The sequence below is a fragment of the Mastigoproctus giganteus genome, chromosome 5 (assembly GCF_048544385.1).
Source record: "Mastigoproctus giganteus isolate SK-2022 chromosome 5, ASM4854438v1, whole genome shotgun sequence".
NCBI classification, from domain to species: Eukaryota; Metazoa; Arthropoda; class Arachnida; order Uropygi; family Thelyphonidae; genus Mastigoproctus; species Mastigoproctus giganteus.
Genome location: NC_143579.1, coordinates 153,040,181 through 153,063,268, shown reverse-complemented (window position 1 = coordinate 153,063,268; position 23,088 = coordinate 153,040,181). Strand labels below are relative to the sequence as shown.

The 23,088-nt window shown below is 38.1% G+C and overlaps 1 protein-coding gene across 3 annotated transcripts in view; it reads left to right on the top strand.

Annotated features, from left to right (window-relative positions):
* Positions 1-23,088, top strand: part of LOC150085771 (small G protein signaling modulator 1-like) — a 744,108-nt gene that overhangs the window by 150,133 nt on the left and 570,887 nt on the right. For all 3 annotated transcript variants that reach the window (XM_090374245.1, XM_090374244.1, XM_090374243.1), the window contains exons 8-9: positions 1,647-1,790; positions 7,112-7,254. In XM_090374245.1, the coding sequence (XP_090230371.1) occupies positions 1,647-1,790; positions 7,112-7,254 (287 nt within the window). The remainder of the gene's footprint in view (positions 1-1,646; positions 1,791-7,111; positions 7,255-23,088) is intronic.

The window sequence follows — 23,088 nt, the reverse complement described above, 5'->3', positions numbered from 1 at the left end:
CGACTGGAGGAATTTCTAAAGTCTTCCTCAGTGAAAGCTGTAGTTAGCTTATCATAGCAGAGAGGAGGCCACTCCTTAGCCGAGTGGTCAGGAGCGGGAGTGTAGTAGCACACACTCCTTGAGTAGACATGGGTTCAAGCCCCTGACTGCTAAATTCGTTCGATCTGCCAACCCTCACTGGACCAGCGTGGCGGATTGTGGTCCCATTTCCATCAGCATGAATTGTTGAGGAGGCTTCCATCCTGCAATGGGTTGTTAATGGCTGCAGGTTACTTTTTTTTTTTTTTTTTTTTTTTTAAGAGAGGGAATAGGGTTTTCCTCCATGAGTTGTTGCAGGCTTTTCAGCACACACAAAGCACAGATTGGCCCATTTACAACCCTTTTTCAGACATAATACCTAATGGCTCAGTATAGTCTGAGTCACTGATGCACTTGAAACCCAACAACAACAGCTGAAGGAAATAGGGACCAGCAGTGTATTACATATATGTGTCTATCTGGTTCCTATACTTTGGTAGGTGATTTTTGGAATAAACAAGAGACAACTGCTTTTAAGTATTAGTATTAGTAGTGGCAAATGATACAAGAAAGCAAGCTTATAACAGCATCAACTAGGGAAAAAAAAAAAAAAAACTTGCCACATCACCTCTCCATTCCCTCCAATAGTTTGTCTAGCTCTGCATTGAATTATTCAACCTACCAACTTCCACAACAGCAGATGTAAGTTTGTAAACTTAAATAACTTAGAGACAGCACAAACACACACACTATCAAATTGAGTGAAAATTAAAAAGAAGGGATGTGAGCAAAATGAATTTCTTCTTACTATCCCCATAATTGCAAAAAATAATAATAAAAGAATAACACTGTACAAACATATTTTCTCTTTAGTGTCAATTTGAGTGATTCTAATGTATCTTTATTCACATATTATAAAAATATTAAAATACAAAGGTTATCCCAAAAGTATAATATATAAGAGCATTTAATTTAGAATTAATTTATTTTATAACATAATTTACTTTAAAAACCTTCAGTGTAGTATTCTTCAGGATTTATGATTGCTTCACAATGTTCAGATAATTTTTGAATGCCATTTAACTGTCTTCTGAAGTTAAGTTGGTTGATGTATTGGGTCAAGGCTGCACTTAGCATTACTAAAGCCAGAAATCTTTTTCCATGCAATCTTTCCTTGAGCTTATGGACTAGCTCATAATTGCAAGGATTCACAGGGCTATAAGGGGCATGAGGTAGTGCTTTCCATTTGTAATTGGTGAAAACAAGCGGTACAGACTGTGTGATATGAGGCCTTCCATTATTTCACAGCTAGTTGAAATTGAAAAGGACTTCAACTTTCAACAATTAGCAACATGAAAGACTAGATACAAATGTTATCACTAATAGTTATTTAATTATAAATTAAGGTGCAAAGTAAACCTTTTAATTTTAATATTAAAAATTTTTAATGTTCCATTTTTCCATGGAAGAGGTTGATATAGATCTATATATAGCACTTTGTATGCTTGATATACTTGTGGATGTGAATATTTTTTTAGTATCTTATTGCACTTTTAATCTTAGCATTGTAATATTATTTTAAGGCTTTGGAAGAATTTTTATTTTATCAAATGTTTATATTTTTGTAGTACAAAAGGGATGTTAGAATATCTGGAAGTTCAGAAGAAAACTTCAGAATCTTACCTTTGGTTGCTAGAGATTATGTAGAATCATTACATCAAAATTCAAAGTCAACATTATTATATGGGAAAAATAATGTACTTGTTCAGCCTGTAAGTATTTGCTTTCAGTTTTATGAAATACAGTACTGGTCCCCTTATCTGGAAAGCTTGAAAACAGAGGCTTTCTGGATTTTGGGTCCTTAGCAAGAGAAATTGGAACACAACGTGGAAAACAAAATAAATAATTAAAAATCTTATATTAAGATTTAATTTATCTAAAAAGTGTTAGTAAATGCAAATTTTAATACCACTATAATCAAATCAACCAACTGAACATCAAAATATAAAAATTAAAATATTTTGTTTTTTTTACAAAAAAAAAAAAAAAAAAATAGATACAGTACATATAAAATACCAAAATTTAAGTGTGGAAAAATTTTAAATAAAAAAATACTAGAACCTCAGTATATGGGGGGGGGGGTTTGAAATTTTGTCTTCTTAATATCAGTACTTTTTACAACGAATATTAAGTATTTTAATATGTAAAAGTATGACTTCAATGTAGTGCAACTGTTGGGGATGTCTTTTAACATTTGCATTAGCCTGAAATAAAATTTACCTAATCTTTCCTAATTTTTAATATGAATATGGGATAACGTAGACAAGTGTTTTTATTGTGAGCAGTTTCATTTTGGCATGTGTCTGTGTGGGTTAATTTTCATATTTCAAGATGCTCTCTCTTTCCCCCCACTTACTCTGTAGAATCTGTAAGAGTGATGAGCAAGTGTCATTTTTTTTTCTTAGCAAACATGTAAATTCTCCACATTAGCTATGGAATGAATACATTTGTATTTAACTCTTGTATTGACCACCAAAAGCAAAATATAAATTTCTATTTTTATTTTTACGAAACACAGATAATAAATTTTATTATCTACATTTGTGACAGGGTTCAGCTTTTGTGTCATGCCTACCATACTCTTATCACACAGCAGCCCATCAGCTGCCAACATAACAGAGGAGCTTACTGTAAAACAGTTTATTTGTCTTAAGTTTCATTTTCAGCCATTTGAAATAAAATATCTGTTTGCATGTGTTGACATAGTTATTTCCAAGTTCTCCTTTTGTGAGGGTGTGGGGTAATTGGTGGGGGGATAATTTCATGAAAAAATTACTGTCAGTGTACCATGTTGTGTGATAGTCAGGTGGGCAGAGTAATGCTAGCATAGCATAATCTAATTGAATAAAAATAACAGATTTTATCAAGCCTTCCGGATTTTGTGATTCTCAATATGGGGGATCCCATACTGTAATTTTCAACTGTTGTTACTGAATGAATAATTGATAAATTTTAATTTTTAATAAAATTTATAGCTATAAATAGAACACGTACAGGCTTATTATAAAGAAACTTCATAATAAGTTCATTTAACCCTATACAGGGTGTCTCAAAAATATTGGTACAAACGTTTAGAGGAGGTAGGTAACATCTAAAGGAATGTGAATTGCATAGGAACCCATAACCGGAAACATCACGGAAAAGTAGTAGCAGAGGCACAAGAAGCAGAAATGACACAAGACAGTAATTAGTGGCAAACATTTATTTGACATAATATTAACAATGGAGTACAAGATGGATGCATTTCATGATGTTACAACAGATGCTCGAAGGTTCCACCATGAGATGCGATGCATGCGTGACATGACGCAGCATGGATTGGCGGACGTAGAACACACCTGGAGTTTCTTTGACAATAGCAGCAGCACAGACGAGTCTCGCCACGAGATCCATTTCTGTCTCCACATGCGATTCATACATGATAGATTTGAGGGCCCCCAACAGAAAAAAATCAAGGCTCGATAAATCAGGTGAGCATTGGGGCCAGGCAACAGGTTAACCACAGCCAATCCATCGATGCCCAAAACGCCTGTTCAAATGGTCACGAACACACCTTCTATAATGGGCAGGCACCCCGTCATGTTGAATCCAAATGTTGTGTCTCACATTTGCTGGAGCATCGTCAAGTAACCCTGGTAGAACTTGTTCAAAAAAGATCCGATATTTAGCGGAGTTCATGCGGGATGGTAACAGGTATGGGCCAACTAAGCAGTCACCAACCACACCTGCCCACACATTTATTGCAAAGCGATGTTGTGCCGCATGGGGGTGCACCATCTGGGCCCTCTGCTAATCCATACACTAGGTGCATGTCTGTCAGCTCACAGTTCGTATATCGATGCATGCTCTTTGCGTGGTGACTACTGCTTGAATGAGTAAACCAGAAATTTTCTCTCGCGCGAACTGATGAACAGCGCCGTCTATCGACTTACGGTGACATTTCTGGTTATGGGTTCCTATGCGATTGACATTCCTTTAGATGTCACCTACCTCCCCTAAGCGTCTGTACCAATATTTTTGAGACACCCTGTATATATATTCATGATATTTAACCCTGTATTTGAATATGTCTTCCAGGTATGTAAACAGCTGCAGAAGGTTTAACCATCAGTCATCAGGTTCCTAGTTAGCATTAGATACAAGAAAGCAAGCTTATACAGCATCAGCCAAAAATAAAAAAAATAAAAAAAAACACTTCCCATTTCACCCATCCATTCGCTCCAAAAGTTTGTCCAGGTCTTTCTTGAATTTATTTAAGTTATCAACTTCCACAATGACAGATGGAAGTTTGTTCCAGAAATCAACCACCCACTGGCACATTCTATTCTACAACTGTCTTTCATCAATTTGAATTTATTTCCCTCAGGGCAATTAATCTGGGCAAGAGGAAGAAACCCATCAGCATTGAGCTTGCTCAAACCATTCAAGATCTTATGCATGTGTCTGGTCTCCAGACGCTGCAATTTGCAGAACTTAAGCCTTTCTTGGTAAGCACCCCCCTTTGTTCCCCCTCACTAATCTTGTTGCCCTTCTCTGTACTTGTTCTAGCAACTCTACATCCTTCCTAAAATGAGGTCTCCAGACCTATATGTAGTACGAAAGCTATGGCCTGATCATTGCTTATTACAAAGGGATAATCAGCTCCTTATCCCTACAAGCAAAATTCTTGTATATCATTGATAAGACCTCTATGACCTTCTCTGGCAGTCTGTCTGCACTGCTCAGAAAACTTCATATCTGACTACACAATTACCCCCAGGTCTTTTTCATTCTCCACAGATTTGGTACATTTCTCTGGGATTACTTCTATCCATATGCAGTACTTTGCATTTCTCAGTGTTAAACTTCGGTTGCCACTTCTCGGCCCATCTACCCAACTTTTCTAGATCCTGTTGCAGTAGCATACTGTCATTAGCACCCCTATTAACCTTTGTATCATCTGCAAACTTCGACTTTAAGTCTGATATACCTTCATCATTATCATTGATAAACATGCAAAACAACAATGGGACCAACACTGAACCCTGGGGGACTCAGTGTTGGTCCAATTGCTTTTCATGGGCTAATAACATTAGCCCATGAAAAGCAGTGTCCATTGATTACCACTCTGTCTTCTCACACTCAACCATCCTTTTATACATTGTAGCAACTTGCACTGAATGCCATTCTGCTCCAATTTGTACAGGAGTCTTCCATGGGCAACGGTATCGAAAGCTGTCTTCCACGTGCAACAGTATCAGAAGTGTCTGTAGGAATCAGCAGACTTGCTGCTCGTTACAAGGCTTTCCACAGTATCATAATAGATGATGGTTGCATGTTCCTATGCCTCACTGCCTGTTCCAAAACATCCCACTGGTGTTATATAGATGAAATTTATAAATATCAAATATTTTTCTCTAAATTGTTGTGTATTTTGCTTTAATAGGATTAGATAGGAGGAGGACTTTAAGGACAACATACATATCCTTGCACAGGTCATTAATGATGTTTTGATGATGAGCGAAAATGAAAAGTTCTGCATGCAGAATATTTAAATATTAAATATTTGGCTCAATTTATTCTGAAATTTATTTAAACATAATTTGTTGCTCAGTGAAATGATAATTTGCCCCAGTTATGCAAAATTTAACATAAATAAATTAAAGATATAAAAAAGAATATGAAACTGTGTATAATTGCAACAGCCGCTTAATTGGATCAAAGTGTGCTTCCTGATGTGTTCCAAATAACCGAAATCCATTGTTTATGCAACACAGTGTTGTCTCAGGTAAAAGATCCAAAGCAAAGGACCTGAGTAGTGGAGCAGTATACAGGATAAAATGCCCGGATTGTGGGGAATGTTATGTGGGCGAGACAAAACGATGACTCAAAGATCGTCTGGGGGAACATGCAAATGCTATAAAAACCGCTGATTACAATAAGTCTGCTGTGGCCGAACATTTTTGGGAGAAGCAGCATCAAATCTCCCCAGAGGATGAGGTTATTGTGGATCGAGCGCATGGGTTCTGGAACTGTAAATGGCTCAAGAGCCTGCGAATCTGTTCATCAGACCACAATATTATGAATATGGACAGAGGTATGCGTATGCATCTTCTATTTGAAACTATCATCCTAAGTACGGATGAACGGTTTTGCTTGACACGTTCCCGAGCTGTTTCCGCTTCCAGTTCAGACCATGCGCCGACTGAACCACGTGCATAAATACCGTGAGCCTGTTATATAAGGACGTGCTGCAGGAAGTTTTGTTCTGAGGAAGGAAGCCGATGCTTCCGAAAGCCCCAGATTTTTATCGTTTTTTTAATCCGGTTTATTTTAGTGCATTTTATCGCAAGGATTTCATCATAGTTTTAATGTGTTTTTTTTTTTTTTTACAATGCACATAATATAATAGCAGTTTTTGTAAATATTTATTTTATTTGTAAATATTTTAGTTACAGTAAAATACTTATGTTTTCATGGTTGGTATATGAGTCTATTTATTGCTAAAATAATCTGCTCCTTTCTGTACATAGCTGTATAGCTATGAGTTAAAATGTTAAAAATTGCTGAATGAATTCAAATTTTAACAATGTTTAAAATTAAAACAGCTAAGTACAGTCATCAATACACTAAGTAGCAAACTGGGTTTGCTACTTAGTGTATTGGCTCATATTGTGGAAGTACTTTTTAGGCCTTGATAATGCATTTCTTTTAAATAAAATGCACTGCTTTTTATTTAAAGTGTGTGCTACTACTCAGACTGGGTTTTGACTCTGGATATCATGTTGTGCCTACACTTCACTAATAGTTCTGTACAAAAAGATGCCAACATGTATGATAACTTTATATAGCTTTAAAAACTTGGTTTTTGCTATAACTATTGTCTTGATGTATCATTGATAAGTAAAAAGTAGTGAGCACGATTCCTGAAAATCCTTCTTGGGAGGTGTTGTGCTATGACAGAAATATTAATTATCTCATTCATTGTTTTTCTTATTTTCTCATATAAGTATTATTAAATTCAGTTTCATTCTAAGCTCTAAAATATTTATAGAAGGAGCATATAGAAGTTATGCCAGGATACTTATCACTTCATCAAACACCTGAAAGTTTAATAATAAAATGGACACCCAATCAGCTAATGAATGGTTGCTATAATACAAATGAGAGTAGCTGTGATTCAAGCCAGGATAAGAGGTACCTAATTATTTATATACATGATTATGTTTGCTTCATAAATGTTTCTGTAATAATATAAATATTAATGGCTTTCTTGCAAAAATTATATAAATGGCTTTCTTGAAAATATCACATAAATGGGTTTCTTGCAAATCATATTTTCTGTTGTATAATAAAGTTAATGTTTCTGTTGCTGATGTAACATGACATTGATATGTCTGCAACAATGAAGGGAATTGGGTTATCTATACCTACTACTTTTTTTTTTCTTGAAGATTCACTAGGAAACTAGAAATATCCCACTGACATATATCAGTAAGCTCCATAACATTTCAGGGATATCTCTGTATTTCATGGCTTAAATATTAGAATTCCATTTGTATTTCATGTACTCATGTAAATATTAGAATGTTTGGAGGGGGACATAGTAAACATGGAATTGACATCAAGATGTGGGAGCATTGTGTGTTGTATATGTTCTATGTGCTGTAGCCCTTAAAAAAGTCTGTTTTCTGAAAAAGTTAGGATTTATATGTGTGGAATTCATGAGGATGCTGACCAACCATTCATTGATGGTGTGCCCCAAGTGGCACTCCCCACTATTGATAGGATATGTCGTGTTCCTCTTTTTGATTTCTGTCATATGCCTCAGTCATTTGGACTGTAACGTACTTCCACTACTACTGCCATTTACAGCAGGTCATTTTGTGCAAAACTAACTCGTTATTTGATCTCTTTTTTTTTTTCATCAGAAGCATTTCTCCCCTACCCCTCCATCCATCCTTATTTCTCCCAAACACACAGTATTCACTGAAATAAAATTCATATCTGATATCTCTGAGTGGCAGAATGTCTCAGTAAACTGAACTACTAATACATCAGTATTAGTTGACTTGATCAGAAGCTCAAGTTCATTTACATTGTTTACAGTAATCCTGGTATTACTGTATAGAATTTCCCCACAAGAGGAAGATTGCTATCCACATTGAGCTTGCTCAGTCCAGTTAAAGCAGTCAGATCACGTTATTGGTGCCAGTCTTTTGTTTCTTTCACCAATCTTGTAGCCCATCCTACCTAAAATGAGACCTCCAAACCTGTGCAGTGGGATAATCACCTCCTTATCCCTGCTAGCAAAGTTTCTGTATCATTGACAAAACCCTATGAGCTGTTCTGACAACCTGTCTGCATTGCACAGAGAACTTCATCATCATCAGCCATTTTCAATCCACTGCAGGAAGAAAGCCTCTCCAGAAACTTTCCAGTTCCTTCTGTTTTGTGTAATGGACACCATACTACTCATGAACCGTGAATTTCATCTGTCCATCTCCGTCGTTGGCTTCCAGGTTTTCTTCTGGCTGCTCTTGGGTAGCATTCTGTTATTTTCTTAGTCCATCTGTCATCATGTCTTTGAGCTATGTGTCCTGCCCAAGGCCATTTTAGTTCTTTAGTTTTAATAAGAATGTCCTTTACTTGAGTTTGCTGCCTAATCTATATGTTTCTCTTCTTATCTAACAGTCTGATTCCTAATATAATTCATTCCATTCTTCGCTGTGTGGCCCCAGGTGCCAAGCGAATTGTGACTAGGCGATTATCTGTGCGATCTTTCAGTAAGTGATCTTTATAAAGCGACTAGTAGTTCTTTTTAAGTTCCAGCATTTTCAAAAAATTATTTCATAGAAGCTCTTCTACCAAAACGTTTTTGTAGATAGTAGGGAAGGAAATCCACCTTTCTTTTATATTTTTCTCTACTAAGTACTAATCCTTACTAACCTCTGCTTGCTCACACCAGGCACTGCTCCTGCCTCCTCATGGTGGGGCCAGAAACCTTGGCAGAAAAGTATCTCCCCATGCTACCCTAAATACATCTAAGGGTCTTATATCCAGCTAGGATCTGTTGAACGTGACGGAGCCAGAAATAACTAAAGAGCTCCAAGATCAAAATTTTATTGCAGCAAAAAGAATAATGATTAAAAAGGACAATAACTTTACACCTACCAAGAATATTATTCTTACGTTTAATTCCCCAAACCTACCGTCATCACTAAAAGCTGGTTATCTACTTTGCCATGTTCGTCCCTATGTACCCAATCCCTTGAGATGTTACAAGTGCCAAAAGTATGGCCACTCTCAGATGACATGGAGAGGAAACCCAGTTTGTCCCAACTGTGGAACTTCTGATCATACTCAATCGGAATGTTTGGCAACAGGGAAAACATCCCAACTGCAAGGGCAACCATTCTGTCTATTCTAAAACATGTGACAGATGGAAAATTGAGAAAAAAATTGTTAAATATAAGGTTGAAAACAAGGTAAGCTATCAAGAAGCCAGGAAAATAATTGTTCCTACTATGCCCAAACGTACCTATGCCAGTATTACACAAAAACAACAAACAGTGTCCACTCAAACTGATGTCACCGTCCCCTCAAACATATCAATCTCAGATTGGGCTCGAGCTGTCCTCTCTGAGCAACAGTCCAACATCCTTAAGCACTCAGAACAGGCATGTAACACTCCTCTTACAATACCAGTTACATCTCCTTCTCCACCAGTGATTGCTACTGCATCACACGGTGAAAGTTCCAATTCAAAAAAAAAATATCCAAAACACTTCCATGGATACTAATTACTCATCCAACCAGGAAGACCCAGTTTTAGAATATATGTGGAGGAAGAAATGGATACTACTCTACCTATATTTTTCAAAAAAAAAGACAAACCGAAGTCTGACCAACATAAAACTGCCATACTGAAAAAGCAGTCAGATACAGCTCCTTGTACTCATATCAGTAATGCCTTATATTTTACAGTGGAATTGTAGAGGACTTCGCAGCAGTATCAACAGTATCCATAACCTTATGCATCGCTACGTTCTTGCAAGCAAAAACCCACTGGATGTGGATTTTTGCTTGCAAGAAACTTATTTAACTTCCCAAATTTCCACCTCCATAAAGAACTACTCTATATATCAAAAAGATCGCAGTACATCAAATACTGCCCATGGTGGTGTGGCCATCTTGATCAACTCGCAGATCCCAGCGAAGCAGATTGTTCTTCAAACAGAAATTGAAGCTGTTGCTGTACGTTGCATTACGCAGATTGCGATAACACTAGTTTCAATATATCTTCCACCAAATCATACCTTCTCTTTCCAAGATCTGGAAAACCTTCTACTGCAATTACCTTCCCCTGTCTCTCTATTGGGGGATTTCAATGGTCACCACCCTTTGTGGGAATCTTCAAAATTAGATACACATGGTCGACTGATTGAAACCTTTCTGGATAGGCAAAATCTTACCATTCTTAATATAGGTGAATCTATGCACATGCAATTGCCAACTGGACAAACTACTGCAATTGACCTCTCAATATGTTCCCGATACTGTTTTTAGTCATGGAATGGTCTGTATGAATGATCCCATGGGCAGCGATCATTTCCCAATTATTTGTAATATGCTCATTGCACAACCGCCATTAGCCGATCCCTGCTGGAAGTGGAAATTCTCTCGTGCCAACTGGGTCAAATATCAGTCAGCTATCACCCTGGATGAGGAAATTATATGGTTATAGCCCATTGATGAAGTAACAGAATAAATCAAATCCCACTTGTTATCAGCAGCTAAAAACTCTATTCCATTAACAAATCCTATGCCCCGGCACCATTTTAACTACTGGTGGAATGAAGAATACACAAAAGCAAAGAGGGAAAAAAATAAAGCGTGGAATTTATTTCGACGATCACCAACAACATTTAATCTCATTAACTATAAGAAACTAAGGGCAAGAGCGTGTCTCATTCAAAAACAAGCCAAATAATAGAAACTTGACTGCAAATTAATATGGAAGAAAATTAGACAGCTTTCTGGAAAGTTTTGAAAGTTTTCGACCATTCCTTCTACAATCCTTTCCTGGAATGGGCAAGAACTCTCTGCTCCTTTGATCATAGCAAATGCTTTGGGCAAAACCTTTGCTCAAGTCTCAGCAGCATCAAGCTATTCCCTGGAATTCCAGAAAATCAAGGACATCACTGAACAGCGACCCATAGACTTTCGCACCTCTCTAATCTTACCATATAACCAACCTCTTTAGTACTTGGAACTTCTACAAGCGATTAGAACAGTATGCAACAGTGCAACAGGGCCCGATGGAATATATTACATCATGTTACAGCACCTTTATGACAAACAATTGCAGCTGCTGCTGTTATTTTATAATTGAATATTTCTGGGAAAACATCTATCCTACGTCTTGGCATCATGCCACAGTTTTGACCTTTTTGAAACCCAGTAAAGATCCCTCCAGTCCCTTGAGTTACCGGCCAATTTCCCTTTCCAGTTGCCATGGTATAATTCTTGAGAAAATGATCCACAGACGACTCGTTTGGATAATTGAAGACCAAAATCTAATTAGTAATAGTCAACATGGCTTTCGCCAAAACAGGCCTGCCTTGGATCTCATGATCAAGGCCGAGTCCGCAATATGTAATGCCTTTGTGAGAAATGAACACCTTGTTATGATCTCCATCGACATAGAGAAGGCATTTGATACTACCTGGCATCACAGCATTCTTAGAGACCTTCATGCCCTTGGTCTACGAGGCAACCTGCCTATGTTCGTTAAGAATTTTTTATGGAGTTGTTCCCTTTCTATGACATTCTTGCAGGAAGAAGGAGTTATGCAAGGGTCTGTTCTGAGTGCAACTCTTTTTTTCCTTAGAATTGACTCTATTACTAAAGAACTTCCAAATACTGTTGAGACTTACCTTTATGCTGACGATCTCTCTCTTTCTTGCCATTCTCAGAACATGAGATCTATTGAATGTCAATTGCAGATATCACTAAGTAAAATACAAAAGTGGGCACTGCTCAATAGTTATCGTCTTTCACAACAGAAAACTGTCGCTATACATTTTTGCAATCAACTCAAATTACATTCAGATCCCGAACTTCACATATCAGACTTTACCATTCCAATTGGCAACAACATCCACTTCTTGTGATTAACCCTTGACAAGAAGTAAAACTTCCTTGAATATATTAAATTTGTACGTAATACATGTCTCAAAAAGTTCAACATACTAAGAGCTTTATCTGCCCTGTCTTGAGGAGCAGATCGTACCTCGTTGCTTCGACTATATAGAGCATTGATTAGATCACGTTTGGATATTGGTGCTCCAGTCTACGATTCTGCCCGAAAGAGTGTACTATACTGGCTGTATCCTATACAACACAGTGCATTATGAATTGCACTTGGAGTCTTCAGGACATCTCCAATTCACAGTCTATACATTGAAGCTCACGAACCCCCTTTGCACCTCTGCAGAAAAATGTTACTACTGAAGTATGCAGCTAAAATAAAAAGTTGCTGTTTGCATCCTATCAATCTTCAACTAACTAATCTCTACAGAAATAAACCTAATAAAATAAGGCCAGCAGGACTACAGCTTTTTGAAATATCACAGAGTTGTAAAGTTCCTTTTCACAATAGTCGACAGGTAATGAATTACTTTCATCCACCTTGGACTCTCCCTCCTCAAGTGAAATTTGATACTTATTTTCAATGGGGTAAGAATCTTCTACCAACTCTCAACCTGAAGCAACTCCATGCAAGTCATATTCAGAGCTATGTTGATTTCCTTCCAATATATACCGATTGGTCCAAATCTCAATCAGCCATTGGAGCAGCAGCAGTGTTTCCCTCCGCTATTATTTCAGCTTCCCTTCCACCTGAGTATAGCAATTTTTCCACAGAACTACATGGAATAAAATTAGCTCTAGAAATGAATCTTTACCCATCTTCAAAATATTTAATTTACACAGACTCTCTCAGCTCAATTAGAGCAATGCAAAATCCATTCCATACGAATCACCCTGTTTTGAACCAAATCATGAAGTTGCTCTTAAAAATTGAACAACGTCAACATTTAGTGAACTTTTGTTGGATTCCAGAACATTCAGGGATAAACAGAAATGAACTGGCGGATATATTGGCAAAAAATCCCTCCACACTAGATTTGACCGCTGCCCATATTCCAGCCTCTGACCACGATATCATCATAAAAGCAGCATGCCTTGAACAAAGTGTGTAAAGTGTATTTAGGGTCATACGGCACCAGGGGTTTCCCCCATCTCCGCGTTGTTTACATTGTGATGGGTGTACCAGTTTGCTGGAAATGCCAGAGATTTAAAAGTGTATGGATATTGTACATGTGTAGTGTCGTGTACCGTTGTTCATCTGGTCATTTAGCCGCTGGACCCCTACTGAGGCCCAACGTTGCCCCACTTTAGCCCCGTGGAGGCAGACCAGGTACACCAGTATTATAATTATTTACTCTGGCAGGTCCTGCCACCTAATTTCCTTAGATTTCAGTGGCTAGGACCTAAAAAAAAAAAAAAAAAAAAAAAAAAATGCACATATACGACATACAAAAATGCATATGCATACACATCAATTGGTATAAGTTAGTTCGCGTGGTGAAGGCGCTAGAATGAGAAGCCGAGAGTTTTGGGCGAAATTTATTTGGATGGTTAAATTTGGATTGTGTGGGACTGTCGCTTGCGTATAGTTAGAGAGGGGGAAGGGAAGTTGAAGATTGGGGGGGATATAGTCAGAGAAGGAGCCGATAGGGAAGGTAGCTCCAGCAGTGGGGCATGCCCATGCCCCACCAGAAAGAAGAGAAGGGTGGTGGAGGTTAAGGAGATGGCAAGCCGTCTCCCTCCCCCACCGGGGAAGGGGAGTAATAGTGGGCCAGACAAGGGAGCTGACCCAGATCGCCAATAGGGCGTGAAGGCTTGTGGCTGCGAAGTGGTCGTCTATCATCAGTGGCCTACCATCCAGGTTGGGTTGTTTGGATTCAGTCACAATGGGAAAATAGGGATTGGAGACTCCTGTTTTTGTTGTGCTGGTTATTCCGCAGGTCAGTGCGGCTTGGTGTGGTCGTTCAAGCAGTGAGCTATGTTGGTTCTGGTTGCTCAGGGTTTGCTGGTGGCGGGAGGGTTTGCCGTCTGGCGTAGAGGCTCTGGGCAAATTTAGAGAATTGCTTGTAATTTGCTTCATTCTCCAGTAGATAATGCTCCTGGTTTTTGGGGTTGAATTGCATCTGTGTGATCAGGTGTCCACGTAGATCTTCATAGTGCTCACATTCATACATTATGTGGTCCCATGTCTCCAGAGAGCCACACGCGCACATGGGATTATCTGTGATGCCAAGGAGGTTCAGTTTGTTGCGAATCGCTCCGTGTCCTGTGAGGAGGTAAGTGGTGTAGCGTCCGGGGTTGAACCATTGCGGATATTGTGGGTAGACCTGTTGGAGATTAGGTAGAAACTTTCGAGTTATTTCACCTTTGGTTGAGTCAGTCCAACGTTGCTGCCAGATTGTTTGTAGGTATGTTTCCAGTCTTTTCTTCTCTGCCTGTATGTTATTTATCGGATCTGTGGTAAGGTCTTGATACGTTGTGGCTTTTCCACGCCTGAGTTGCTGCTGCATTCCTGTGCGGATTACTTCCAAGTCGAGAGGCAAGGTTCCCGTGATAACTTGCAGTGCATGTGTTGATACTGTATTGCATGCTCGGGTGATGGTTAGGAGGATCGGTCTGTGTATTATTTCCAATCGTCGACGATTAACCACTGTTGAGGCCTTTTTATACCAGACGCCGGAGGCATATGTAATTGCTGGGATGATGGCTGCCTTGTAGAGGAGCGCAAGGGTGCGCCTCTTCTTGAACAGTGGAAAAAGCTATGGCACACCCAGACTAACAACAAACTTTTACAGTTGAAACAGGAACCAAAATTTTGGCACTCAAGCATCCAACCAACTAGAAGGGAAGAAGTGGTACTTGCACAGGCAACAATAGGACATACTCATCTGACCCAGGTGATGATGCTCCTCAGTTTCCTCACTGCTCAGTACATCTAACAATCAAGCATATTCTTGTTGACTGTCCTCAATATAACAAGGACAGAACATCAGTCCTGCTTTCTCTGAATAAACTGCAAGAACCAATATAACTAGAGCATATTATAGACAACAAGGCAAACATCAATGAACTTTTCTGTTTTCTGAAAAAAATTGGAATATATCATCGCTTCTGAATAGTTTCTAAAATGAAATTGAAATGCCTTAAATTCTGAATTATTTCCTAATACATCTCTATGGACAGGCGCACTCTATAGACAGTGTAGCTTATGCGCCCTTAAACAACCATAACATACACACTCTTTGCTGTGTAATTCTCAGTAATTTTCAGCTTCTCTTCTATTGTTTTGGTGAATGCCCAAGTTTCACTTCCATAAGTCATGGTAGGGAGTATACATTGGTTCATTACTTTACATTTCCAACAAATTGGGATATTGCTTCTCAGTGTGTGACTATATTTCCTGAATGCTATACATCCAAAATTTATTCTTCTCTTGACTTCCAGCCATTTATCATTATTACAGCTAATGACTTGTCCCAGATAATTAAATGAATCCACCTTTTAATTAGCTCCTTCAATGATTGTATTCCTTTCTGTGGCCTACTTGTTCATCATTCCTGTTTTTTTATCTATATTCATCTTTAGTTCAAAATCCGTGCAAATTCTGCATAGTTGATTAAAATTTTCCTCTAATTCCTTGGGATTGTGGCTTGGGATTTATGATTTGCAGATGACAGTGTCATCTGCAAATCGTAAATGGTTTAGATACTCTCCATTCACATTGACTCCTTTCTGTGACCAGTCTGATCTTCAGAAAGCTTCCTCAAGGTCAGCAGTAAATAACTCAATTTTAAATATTCTACTGTCTTTGTCTAGTCTAATAAAGGAGGTAGTATTCTGATATATTTTCTTAAAAATCATAATATATTTGGGTATCTATGCCTTGTCTTTCCAGTGCCCAAAACATTGCATTATGCTGTATGGAGTCAAATGCCTTTTCATAATCCACAAATGCTAGACATAATGGTGTTTTATATTCATCTGCTTTCCCCATTAGCTGTGAGTTTTATGTGAAAATGATCCATAGTTGAGAATCCCGTCCTAAAGCCAGCTTGCTCTTTCATTAGCATTATCATTAGTAGAGGCCATACGATGCAAGAAAGCAAGCTTATGCAGCATCAGCCAAAAAAAAAAAAAAAAAAAAAAAGCCTCCCATTTCACTCCTCCATTCGTTCCAAATGCTTGTCCATCTCAGCCTTAAATTTATTTAGACTATCAACTTCCACAACAAAAGATGGAAGTGTGTTCCATCTTTTGTTGTGGAAGTTGATAGTCAATCAGATTATCAATTTGTCAATCAGATCATCTCGCAGGTGCCTAGTCTTCAGATGCTGCAACTTGCAGAACTTAAGCCTTTCTTCATAAGTGCACCCCTTTGTTGCTCTCACCAATCTTGTTGCCCTTCTCCCTACTCGTTCTAGCAACTCTACATCCTTCCGAAAATGAGGCCTCCAGACCTGTACACAGTACTCTAGGTGTGGTCTGACCATTGCCTTGTATAATGAGATAATCACCTCCCTGTTCCTGCTAGCAGAATTCCTGTATATCATTGACAAGACCCTATGACCTGTTCAGCAAACTTCATATTTGACTGCACAATTACCCCCAGGTCTTTTTCACTTTACACTTCCCTGAGTGTTGTACCACACAGTTGGTACATACTATACTCAGGGATGTAACTTGTACTATAGTGCATGGGAAGAGAATTGTAGTGTTTTAATTGTGGTAAATATGTATCTCTAAAGTTCAAATCATGCAAGTTGGTATTGATATTGGCTATTATAATTAACTTACAACTTTATATGTGTAACAGTATAGCATAATGCATAGTGATAATATAATGCATATAATGAAAATTTGATAACAAAATATGTATTTAATAACATAAACTTGAATTGCACAATACATATTATTGCTGTAACCAGTGCATAGTGTATTTGCTGAATATAAGTATATTAGTTTAGTATAGTATTCTCACTTGAATTGAATGGGAATGGAAATCATGCTTCAGAGTAGCAAAACAAAGGGCTCATAGTAGCTAAAGTGCTGTGGCTCAGGGGAGATTGGGGAAGGTGGTAGTCCTATGAATCACAGCCTCACAAAATGTACTAGTTGTTTGGTATTTTCAGACCTCTCTGCAATGCGACATGATATAGGGCAGGGATGGCCAACTTAATTTGTGATGCGGTCTAATTTTGTTCATCAAAATGTGCCGCCATCTACCATCTCAAGAATTTCATTGCACATGGTTAATAAAGTTAATCACCACATATTGAAAAATGTTGTTTATAAATTTTAAAATTAAATACAATTCAGAATTCTTATTTTGAATTCATACGTATTTAAATTTTTTATTTATGTGAAGTTTATGTCTTCATGTCATCTGCCAAGCTTTCAAAATTGGGGATATACTGTGATAATACCAACAGTAAAGAATCTTCTATATTCAAGTCCGTAAGAGTAGAGCAATTCTTCATCTTTGTTGGTTTCAAATATGAAAAGGCCGATTCACATAGATATGTGGAACCAAAACAGCAGTTTAAAAGATCACTGCATTATTTTACATTTGGATACTTTTTTTGGCAAACATATTTCCAAAAGTCCTTTTCTGATGATCTGGCTTTTAGGAAGATATCGTTTCGCAATGTAATAATTTTATTTTCAAATAATATTTTCTCCATGTGAAAAATCTCTACAATTTTTTCTGAAATTTGTTTCGTATCTAAGTCGATATTAAATGGATAAGAAATACTGTATTTCCCCATGTACAGAAGAGAAGATATTTGTTGCCCCAAAATTAAGGTGCGTTTGTATAAAACGCACCTTAATTTTGGGGCCAGAAATTTGAAAAAAAATGTATTACATAAAGTTATTAAACTCAAGTTTTATTCATCATAAAATTCATACAACTCCTCAAAACTTCCATCCATTAGCTTGTCCTCATCTGTGTGTGATGACGAATCACTGTCTTCATATATTGCCTCGTCCTCAGTTCCATCTATGGCATTTGAAATGCCACACTTCTTAAATGACTTGACAACAATCTCAATGTTGATATTATCCCAGTATCTTTTCGCCCAGGTACAAACTTCTCCTATAGTTGGTTTCTTCACTCTTCCTGCTGGTGTCAAATTGTCCCCAGAAGACTTCATCCATTGGTTCCATTCATCTCTCATGGCAGTTTTGAAGCGTTTGTTAATGCTGACATCAAGTGGTTGGAGCTGGGATGTCAAGGTATGACGGCACGTTTTGTTTTTGCTCTGCAGCAATCTTCTTTGTGTTTTTTGTTATTGTGCCCTGAACTGATCAAGCACCAGTAGGGCAGGTTTGTGTAAGAGCCCACCTGGTCTCCTGCTCCAAACTTTCTCAAACCAGATCTTCATCCCATCCTGATCCATCCAACCCTTGTCATGAACGTGGACAATCACTCCTCGAGGAATATCTTCTTTTGGCCTTGTTTTGTGTTTGAAAATCAGCATAGGAGAGGTAGCTTGGTTCCGTCGGCACAACAAGCTAGAACAACTGTATAATGGCTATTTTCATATCCACTTGTCTTCACAGTTACAGTTTTCACCCCCTTTTTATCAACAGTTCTGTTACTTGGGACATGAAATTGAAGGGGGACTTCATCTGTTCATCATTAGTTCATCTGACATCCATTTAGGCCTAAACCTTGAACAATATTTCTTAGTTGGTATGTAAAGCCTAGTAGCTTCCAAGATAAGGTCTTTGAATACTTCCCATTTTGAATTTGCTGTTGGTAACATCATCAGTTGGTCCCACTGTATAGAATTTAAATACTGTCTCAGACTATCGTAGTTGCCTTTACGAAAGCCAAAACCCTTCCCTTTATCCCTGATGGTGGTTACCTCTTTGAGTAAATACCACTTCAGCACACTGTGATCACTGCCACCTAGTGGTTCCTTTATCTGCAGATTCTTAATGCATGAAGAATCACTACTGATAATCAGATCAAGAGTATTACTCCCTCTAGTTGCCTTCCGAACATGCTGATGTAGAAAACAATCATCCAATAAATTCACAAAAGCCTTGCTAGTGTGTGAGTGACCATCCCACAAATTCCAGTCACTATCTGGGAAATTAAAATCTCCCATTATAAGACTCTTTGATTTACTGGCCCACTCTATTTCCCCGTACAGTTTCTTATTATACTCATCAGAGTCATTAGGCCTATAGCACACTCCTACTCTCAATTTTGATCTCCCAATGCTTATGTCACACCAAACTGACTCGACACTGCACTGTCCAGCGATGTCGACTGGATTCACTTCCTTGAATTTTGTGTTTCTTAACCAATAGCATAACCCCTCCTCCCTTTCTGTCCTGTGTATCCTTTCTGTACACATTGTACTCCCCAAATTCCAGTTCTCCATTACTTATATCTATGTAACACCACGTCTCTGATATCCCAACAATATCTGCCTTTGATGTTTTGAGCAATTCCTCAAATTTATTTATGAAACTCTAAGATCTAAGGGTTTGCATGTACACATTAGTGTACATGCAAATACACATACACCTGTTCCTATTCTTAGCTATCCTAACACAACCCATGTGTTTACTTGTACTGCAATGACTCCCAGCAGTCTCTGAAATACCCTGCATCTTGTTTTCCAGGCTGCTGCTCATTCCAATAGAAGCAGTGCAAGATTCACTTTCACCTCTATCAGTGGCTACTATTAATCTATCTCCCCTAAGCCAGCAGGTTTCCAACCCACCTAACACTGCCTCGATGGGTATCAGAGATATGGTGCACAGAGATGTACGGGATACAGAATTTGAACATGGATAGTATAATGTGTACAGAAAGGACAGGCAGAACAGGATGTGGTGTTATGGTCTTTGTTAAGGAGAGCACACAATCTAATGCAGTGCATCCAGTTGACATGGGTGGCCAGTTCAGTGTTAGATTATTAGTGGGAAATGATGCAAGAAAGCAAGCTTATACAGTATCAGTCAAAAAAAAAAAAAAAAAAGTCTAGTTGAAGGGAAACTTTCAGACATCTTCTGCAACCATCTTTTCTCATTTGAATTTATGCCCTCTCATGTGCGTAGTCAGAACAGGAGGAAGAATCCCATTAGCATTCAGTCTGCTCTAATTCAAAGCCTTAAACATCTCAGTACAATCACCTCACAGATGCCTAGTCTCCATATGCTACAATTTGTAAAACTAAATTCTTTCTTACCAATCTCATTGCCCTTTTCTGTGCTCATTCTACATCTCTTACCTCCTTCCTAAAATGAGGGAGATCTGTATGCAGTACTGATGATATGGCCTGACCATTGCCTTGTACGATGGGATAACCACATCCATATGCTTGATAGATCCTGGCAGCTAGTGTGAACTGCTCAATAAACTTCATATCAGACTATACAGTTAACCCTAGATCTTTATTGTTTTCCACTACTCAGAGGTTTTTTTTTTGCAACCCCAAGCACAAGAGGTATTAGACCTATAGTACTTAATACTGTGCATGGATCTAAGGTTGGGAAGATGAAAGAAGGTACTCATTGACATTACTAGAATTTCAGTAGATTATAGTTTTTGGGAAATTCATTTGAAGAGAGATTTTTCCAACAAATTGAAGTTGAAGAAATAAATGAGGAAGAAGAGAAGTTCATTCTGTGATTTTGAAGTTTACATAAAAGGATGGTTGTGGCACAAATTCGGGCTGATTTGGAAAAGAGAGTGAGAATTATAGAAGAATTATAGAACTTCAGAAGAATAGTGCCCGTAGAAGTATCTGTATAAAAGGCATACAACAGAAAAAAACGTCTGTGCGTCAGAGCGTGGAGACACAATGTTAGAGATAGATCATTAATTAACTTAACTGCCCTATTTTGAATGGAAGCCAGAATCCTGAGAGAAGTTTTGGTAGCACTGCTCCAAATGTGGGAACAATATTCCATGGTACAGCAGATTTGGAATTTGTACAGAGCAAGCAGATGTTTGGTAAAAGTGAAGCTGAGAGTGAAGAGAAAACCCAGCTTTTTAGATGCAGAGGAAGCAATATTTGTGATGAGTCACTCTGACTGCGTGCTGATTGAGTTCCTGGAGAGAGACAGAACATCCATTACATTGTCCTGCATGTTGTTGAATACTGTTGTTGATTGAGTCGGGCTGACCAGGCTAGCCGGGTGGGTAAAGTGCCTGTCTGGCAACCCAAAGTTTGCGGGTTCGAATCCCACCTCCATTACATTGTCTTACATGTTGTTGAATACTGTTTTTGATTGAGTTGGGCTGACCGGGCTAGCCGGGTGGGTAAAGTGCCCCAGGCTTGGATCAGAGTAGTGCAAAAACCTTGGGAGGTGCATTATGGCCACAGAAGCCGATGCGCCAACAACTAACAAAAAAAAAAAAAAAAAAAAAGAGAGAGATTGAGTGGGATGGATGTTATTGCTTATGTTGGTTCATTTGCGTACTTCATACGCATATACGTACATAAGGTAACATATTTTTATATAACTATGGGTTCTAAAGAATTAAAAAGTGGAATAAAAAGAAAACGTGTTACTTTAACTATCATTAACAAGCTCAAAGTGATAGAACAACTTCAAATGGTGTTCCTTGAAAAAAATTGCTTAAGAATTTGGTATTGGCTAACAGGCTGTGTCAGATGTTAAAAAACAAAAAGAATCTATAAAGACATTTGCTTTAAAATTTAATGTGGGTAGTGATAAAAGCAGAGTATCAAATAGACAGACATTAAAATAGCCAAATGAAGTGTTGCAGGAAGAAGCACATAGTAAGATTACTCTGTGGCATTGGCGCGCAGAGTAATCTTACTACCCTGTGTGTTGGTGTGCGACGCAAATGCCACCTGATAAATGTATTGTCTTTTTATAGTTTTTAAATAAAGCCTCTACAGGGATATATTTATCACCAGCAGTTGAATCTGGGTGAGATTCACTGCTTGATTCAGCACTACTATCTCATTAAATTTTCCATTTTTTATTCTAAATTTTTTTGTCTTTGAAGGCTATCTTTTGCTTAACTGATCCGGATTATCGCTTAATCCAGATGACCTCTCCCCCTAATTAATCCAGATTAACGAAGGTTTACTGTAATATGTGTATAGTGTGTTTGCTATATAAACAGTTCATATTTGTTTTAACCCTCCGACTGTCCAAGGTCCAACTGTACTTATTATTGACGAAGTTTGTTTATGAATGGGTACTGCACACTTGCATCATTTCTACTGGCAAGGTAATTTGAATGCACCATTTAATTATATATGATATTGTGAATACCTTCACAACAAGTTGCCATGGTATTGCACTACCTCGAATAAGTAATGCTGCTCCTATGAAGAAGACTAATGTTACTTATTCTAGGTGGGTAGCACCACACAAAAGGCACCGTTTTAAAAATGGTATGGGATAAGATACTGTGTTATCCACATACTGTTCCTATTAGACTTAGGAAAGCAAAAAGGTGGAGTCGAAGAAGAAGAAGAAGAAGAAATGCTGTCGAAAGAGGAAAGGGACAGTTGCTCCTCACACTCACTCACAAATCACCCGAATAGCCAATGCTTCTCTATTAGAGAAGACTTGTTACCTATTCGCAGTAACGAGGGCTCCATCAAGACTCCCCCTCCCCAGATGGCACAGTTTTTAGAATGGTATGTGATAAGAAACTGTTATCCACATATCTGTCCCTATTAGACTTAGTAAAGCAAAAAGGTGGAGGAAAGTGATAGTAGGTACATGTATAGTAGAATATTGATAGTGATAATAAGTAAATATTTCTTGGCTAAATGCCTACCTATTAAGTATAACTCCAGAGGAAGAAGATGAAATACCGTCAAAAAAGGAAAGGGCCAGTTACTCCTTACTCATAAATCCCTCGAATAGGCA